The 6,848-nt window shown below is 34.7% G+C and overlaps 1 protein-coding gene across 1 annotated transcript; it reads right to left on the bottom strand.

Moving 5' to 3' along the window:
• Positions 1-1,171: 1,171 nt before the first annotated feature.
• LOC114192004 (pfkB-like carbohydrate kinase family protein) lies at positions 1,172-6,641 on the bottom strand. The gene is made up of 5 exons (XM_028081506.2): positions 6,176-6,641; positions 5,127-5,395; positions 4,726-5,017; positions 2,260-2,412; positions 1,172-1,780 (listed from the first exon to the last, which is right to left on the bottom strand). The coding sequence occupies exons 1-5, from the start codon at positions 6,488-6,490 to the stop codon at positions 1,397-1,399; spliced, it is 1,413 nt and encodes a 470-aa protein (XP_027937307.1). The 5' UTR covers positions 6,491-6,641; the 3' UTR covers positions 1,172-1,396.
• Between the last annotated feature and the right edge of the window lie 207 nt (positions 6,642-6,848).

The following is a 6,848-nucleotide window of genomic DNA, read 5'->3' as shown; positions in this document are numbered from 1 at the left end:
CTACTTTTGATGTCACGGTTAGATTAGTTTCGTGATTTAATCCTGCATCCATATTTCATCATGAAAAATTTGAACATGACCATCATCATTCCCGTAGACTTCACACATGCACTGCATTCATGCATATTAGAATACAACGTCTGTTATTTCATTTTCATGCATTTAGGTTAGTTTAGATTTAGATACACTTGCATTTTTGCTTTTATTTTATTTTCCCCATTTGAATTGTTTTTATTTCATTTTTTGCAAGGTTTAATCTGAATTTAATAAGTACCATTTCCTTATATTTTACTCGAGTCTTCCTTCCTATACTACATTAGGAGGAAATTTGGTTTTTGTTAGCCTTTAACACGACTAGAGGCGAGTTTAATGAAATTGAAGTGAGAACATATCAAACGGTGTAAACAATTCAAACACTAGTATGAAACACGTTTGATACATAAAAAAATTAACATAATTGAATTAAACGAACTATATCTATTCATTTTTAAAATTTGAGAACCAAAATATAACATCAAGAATATTTGGAAAAAAAAAGTTATAAAAGAATACACATATTAGTTAAAATTATATATAAAATTCACAAACTAATGAAGAACCAAGATATTATTTAAATATAACGATAAAAAAATCATTTGGTTTCCGTAGAAATGAGAAAAAAGACAAATTCGTTTATTCTAGATAAATAAAATTATTAGTTTAAAATACTTAATTACCATTCTTATGTCATTTTCTTTATTAAACTGAATTTTGCAATTAATATAAATCAATATGATTAAAGACCAATGCAGAGAGGAGTCGATGGTTTGGTTTTCTATTTATGGTAAAGCACACTACGGCGTGCAAAATACCATTGTTTTGGCTGGTCATAAACGAACGTTACACGTACTTGAACCTACTGAATTTAGCGGGAAAAAAATTCTAAGGGAGAAAAGTAAACAAGAATTGCAAAGTAATATATTGGAGTTATGCCAACAACCTTTTCGTGTCAAAAATCAACTATGTAAAAATGAGACTATTACATATCAGTGTTTGAAAAGCATTCACACAAAAATGAAGCAAAAAAATTGGGGTCTCAGGATAAAAGCTCTGCCCCACTGGTTCTGGTTCTGGTTCGTGGAGTAAAAATCCCTTTGAAATCAAAATCAGAGGAATACTGTTGAGACTGAAATGCCAAAAATCCGTTAAAATGCTTGATGATAAGCTAGCTACCTTTCATGTATTTGCTCAAAGCATTTTAGCTACGGCAATTTATGTAACCTTGTTGAGTGATAAACTGTTATATAAATGCTTAAGCTTTAACTTTTACAGAAAGAAGCTAAGAACCCGAAAATCAGAAGAGTTCTTTTACAAGAATAGATATCGCAGTGGTTGCAACCCATTTTTCGACAATCTATCAAGTAGACACATTCCCTACTGTTTGTGGAAGTTCAAGCCTGGGCAAGAGCTCAGAGACAACTTTGTCAAATGAGACAAGGTTGAGATGGTTTCTGTTTCCTTTCATAACATTAGACAGATATGTTATTTCCTGAGATACCATATTCTTTTCAAGTATGTCAAACCAAAATTCATCATCTTCGCTGAGGTTTGATGATCTTATTAAGTCTACTACCTTCTCTAGTGTTGCTACATTCCTACCAGCACCACAGCCCATGGCTGTTGCAGCACCCACTGCATTTGCAATTGCCAACGTATTAACCAGTGGCATATTATGTATAAAACCATAGGCAATAGCAGCTACAAAACTGTCTCCACAACCAACAGTATCAATAACATTCACCTGATAACAGTTCAGAATTACAATTAGTTTATAACAAAATGGTAAAGGTTGTCAAAGGAAAAAAATAAAAGGTTGTCAGACAAGTTTCTTAAATATTCTTGCAAGAGACAAGCACTTTTGAACAATCAAAGAAGAAATAAAAACATATACTTTGAGCATACCAACAAACAGTTGAGCTTACTATTCCTTCAATATTAGGACGTTAGAAAAGCATGTTAACTCTTTAAGGGAAAAAAGATCTTCCGGTTGAAGAAACCACAAACAATGTTCAGAAAATGTGGTTATTGCCGTAGTTTTAAACCATTTGATTAATTTGCCCTTAACTGAGATATATACCTTGAAGCTGATAATACTCATGAAACTTGAATACCAAGCACGGCTAAGCAGAATATGGAAGTATATCAAGTGGAAAATAAATATTATGTTCCAAAATTGCAAGAATTTAAGAGGCAATGAAGATTAGAACAAGAAGCTCATGCCTTGAATCCAGGTGCACAAGCTATACTAGATGCCGTTATTATAATTGAACCCTTAGAACCCATTTTTACAATCACCCATTTCGTGCGGATCCCTCTTTTGAGAAACTCCAGCCCTGCTAATATTGGATCTTCTATGCCAGTTAATGACTCAGCCTGTCATGCAAAACAATAAAATCAACGATGACCTAAATTTAGAAAGTAGTTTGCCGAACAACAATAGCAGAAAAGAAAAGAAACTTTAATTAGCATCACGTTATTGTTTAACGGGAATAAGACAACCAATATCTTTTGCCAGGCCAAAAATGTAAACTCGTAGAATCTTTTGCTTTGGCAGGAAGTTTGACAACATATGGCCTAACAACAAAAGTAAATTAAAATTTGTGGCATAATTATCAACTCAAGCCTATGAATTTCATAATACTTGGTAATGTGAGATTAACAAAGATAGAAACAAGCCCTTTTGGAGTCAGGATAGGGCACCACAAATTCAAATTTACTAAAATATGAGACTTTGAAATAACGGACCTAAGTTAATTTGGAAACATAGATTGTTAACAATTTGCTGAGCTTCCAGGCGTGCTTAAAAATTAAAACTTCGATGCCAACTAATGGCAAAATCAAGCTATTTGTCATCTGCATTGCCTTTCTATGGTAGACAAAGATTCTTGAGGCAGATTTATAAGAAAACAGAACTGATAGATGAGAACTAAGTTGGGAAGAAGGTATAGTGTCATATATATACATATAAACTTACTGATTTGGTCCTTACAAGAACAAAATATTTACCTTTTATACTATTCCATTAGTCCCTACACACAAAAAAGACTAAAAATGATGTGTAAGGACTAAAAGGGATTAAAAAATAAAATAAAAATTAATGTAAGACTAAAATGGGGCGTTTTTAAGTATAGGAATGAAAAGGTAAAGTTTTTACAATTATATTATAAGGACTACACAAGTAATTAAAGTTAAAAATTGGAGGAGAAACAAATGTTGTGAAAGCCGTAAGAACAAGTTACCCATGTGACTGAGGGCATTGGCGAGTTAGTGTTGCAATATGAATGCAAACTAAATAATAGGTAGTTAGAGCTGGCATGGTTTACTTTTCTCAACCTGAACCGATACTTTTCTCATTGTTTTATCAAGGTAGTGGAATTTAAACCTAACTCAACTTTATTAAACTAGCTCAATAAGTTGAAGTTTGTCTCCACTTGTATATTATAATTTGATCCTATCTTTAGTTGATATGGGATCTCCAACATATCCCTCACGCAAAAGACATTGTGCATTCACACCAAAGACATCAAGGCGCCTCCAATAGCAACTGACACGATAGACCCAAGTCTCAACCAAGATAGACTCTTAATGGCTTTCATACAATTATCAAGGTAAACCTCACTGAACCGGCTCAATGAGGTGATGTTTGCTAGCCTTAAAGTTTTAGTTGTCAACTAGATTGGACAAAAGCTATTGGTGCTGAGTCTTGACTCATCCATCAATAATGTAGAATAAATTTGTAGAGATAGGAAAAGTTAGAATGCAAATACAGTTTGAGCTTGTACATCATGCCTAACATATCAAATACATTGAATTCTAAATGTTGTTCAAGTGAAACAAAACCATTAAATAATAATGTGAAAGCGCCTTACCAAAACCAAGGTTTACAAGTAGGGGAAAAGGGATTGGCAACACAGAATGGTGGGGGTCTGGTGGTCAAGCAGGAAAGATGTGTTATCATTGATCAGTAGGTATGGGTTTGGACTGTGCAAAAACCTGCTAATCATTATGATTTAGGCTCAAATTATCCTGAGAAATACAGATGATAAACAAGTTCCAAAGGAGTCTGAAATATGAACAATCGACTGAGACAACCAAATGAATTTTCAGGATTACTTTCAATTAAATATTATGCTTCTCTTCGTACTTCCAAATTTTTCATTTGATTTTTGCCTAGGTTGAAAGAACAAGTGAAGCAAACTGAAAGTTGCAAAACTACACAACACTTCTAAAGATTCCCGATAGATACAGTTTCTTGGACAAAACGCTATTTGGTAAGGTGAAAGCGTCCATAAATATGCAAGCAGAAATATATACAGCATACAAAAAAGGTTGGACAACATATATCCATATTTGAGAATGGTGGAAACACTGCATAAGGTTCTGAAGGTGCTAAAAAACAAAATATGATTACAAAATCCTTAATTTGAAAACAAGAAATTGAGGGATGGGGACAGATAAACATGGAGTACTTGCTGCATCTAAATGCAAAGTGCAAAACAGTGATATATAGAACAATGAAATACACACACAAAGAAGGCGAGTTTTTATAGATTATAAAGCAAAGAAAAGAGTAACTATATGACATCATATTAGAAATAGTACAGCTTAACGTTGAAGCAAACAACTATAGGCGATCATGATAACTATCAAGGATAAATGCAATATTAGGAGAGATTTAAAAGAAACCTCGTCAGAAGTCAGAAGAAGAACGTCACTCATTCTCAATAACTGGTTAAGAGCTCTTTGTTCATCAGGGCTCCCAGTGGAGAGTTCCTTTCCTCGTGGCCCAGGATCAAAGAAGATTGATGTGCCAACTTCAACAGCATATTCCATTGCTGAGAGTATCGCACCAGGAGAGAGCTCGTCAAAGCCATAGCCATTACAGAACAAGACCTTCGAATTTTCAATAGCTATTTTAACTTCACTGGACAATTTACTCATCCAATGAAATGCAGGCTCCTTGCTAAAATCAGCCCGACTAATAGAGAAACCATAATAGCTTAGGTCATTGTAAACAAAGAATATGAAAACAAATAATATCCAACACGATAACAACAATACAAATTAGAGGAAAGATCACTTTTTACCTGCAAAATCCATGTCTTTGCAGAGGATCAACAAGAACCCAACATAGAAGAGTATCATAAGAGCCACTGTCACTACTAGAGCTGTCGACGATATTGTCACTATTGTCATTAGAAAGTATCCCAACCAAACCAATGCCCTCATCATGAAGCACGTCTGACAGAAACTTCCCATAGATTTCATTACCCACATGACCGATAGAAATGCAGTTAAGTCCTAACCTTGCAGCTGCTATAGCCATATTGCTGTTCCCACCTGCTTCCCAATATTTCTACACCAAAAGCCATAGGATGAAATAAGGCAATACAATAATTTGCAGAAAATAAACAAAAAATAAACAGCACGAGAAGGGAGGGAAATTGCAGGAATGAAAACTTAAATTTCCATTATTAAGGATCCGTAACTTAATTAAATGTTTATTGAATAAGTATTTATCATGTAAGTACTGATGTATAAGTTGTTTCTATAATTGAATAGAAAATAAGAGCTAAATTGTTTTCATATAAGATGCAAATGTTTTCACAAGTTCTTGAAATAAGTTACAAACTACTAGAAAGTTAACCTAAAAATTCCCCAGAACACTAGAACGTTTCTACAAATTTATCTTAAAATATTTACAGGATAAGAAAATAAGAAAAACAAATGAAATAAGTTTCTTATGCTATAAGTGTTCTATGGAAAATGTGGAAAATGTGAATCGAACCCATAAAACACGCTTAATTAATCCCTTACACAAGTACTACGCCACAAGACAAGTCTAAATAAGCACTTTCAGGCACAAGCCAAAGAGCGATGTTCTCAGATTATGATGACAAATTGGTAACCGCATGAGTAAGTGGGAAATGCGAACAAACAACAGTAGCAGAAAAGAAGAGCATCTAACGTAACAACAAAAACTTGCACAGTTCCCTTCATAGAACTAAACTGATTGGGGGAGGATATTTCACACCACACAGATTGGTTTTAAATCACAATTAACAAACCATGACATCACCGAACTTTGGTTTAACCCAAACCCTAAATTATGAAACGGAAGAGAAAGAGAGAGAACCTTGTCAGGGGGAGACTGAGCCAAACGGTCCACGAAGGCCTTGCGTTGAACCGGCGAGGGAGGGGGGAGCTGCGGGACATTGAGGACGATGTCCACGCAGAGATTGCTGAGAGTGGCGACGTCGACGTGTTTGGAATTTGGTGGAACGTTGGAATGGAGGGAGAGGCTGGGCGAGGCGATTTCGAGGCTTTTGCAGGCGAATGCGCGATTGAGAAGGTGAAGGGTGAAGCATGGAGGTTTGAAAATGGAGGGGAATGAGGAAGGTCCATGGAGGACTGGGAGAGTGAGGGTTTTGTAAGGTACTGAGAGAGGCATTCACCCAACTAACTACACTCACTGCACTCTAACAAACTGCAGATTCAATAACAAACAAAACAGAGGATAGATTGTTTAGATAGATAACAGAAACCTTATGCAATGGAATCTCACTTTTCTACACCCCAACCAATATTACTTCTTGTTTGTGATCATTTTCAACTATATCATTTATATTACTATTAGTTTGTGATCATGCCTGTGCAAGGCTTGTCTTTCTTACTTTTCCCGTCATTTATACTAATTTTTAATTATTTATAAACATTTCTCTTGTTATTTACATGTGGAGTAAGTATTAATTCTCGAAATTTTCTACAATTATACTTTTATTTATTACATCCCTTGCTATTTCTTCTTT

Source organism: Vigna unguiculata, chromosome 7 (assembly GCF_037176805.1).
Source record: "Vigna unguiculata cultivar grain cowpea cultivar isolate G323 ecotype 2 chromosome 7, ASM3717680v1, whole genome shotgun sequence".
In the NCBI taxonomy this organism is placed as follows: Eukaryota; Viridiplantae; Streptophyta; class Magnoliopsida; order Fabales; family Fabaceae; genus Vigna; species Vigna unguiculata.
Note: the sequence above shows the minus strand (reverse complement) of the source record. Positions and strands in the feature narration are given on the sequence as shown.

What these genes read in the sequence shown, in the direction of transcription:
- LOC114192004 (XM_028081506.2), bottom strand. Translation starts at nt 6,490, where the DNA reads ATGCCTCTCTCAGTACCTTACAAAACCCTCACTCTCCCAGTCCTCCAT. An exon ending in TTCTTCTGACTTCTGACGAG is followed by an intron (nt 2,413 to 4,725) that starts GTTTCTTTTAAA and finishes TTTGCATGACAG; the next exon opens with GCTGAGTCATTAACTGGCAT. An exon ending in CTTGTGCACCTGGATTCAAG is followed by an intron (nt 1,781 to 2,259) that starts GCATGAGCTTCT and finishes AACTGTTATCAG; the next exon opens with GTGAATGTTATTGATACTGT.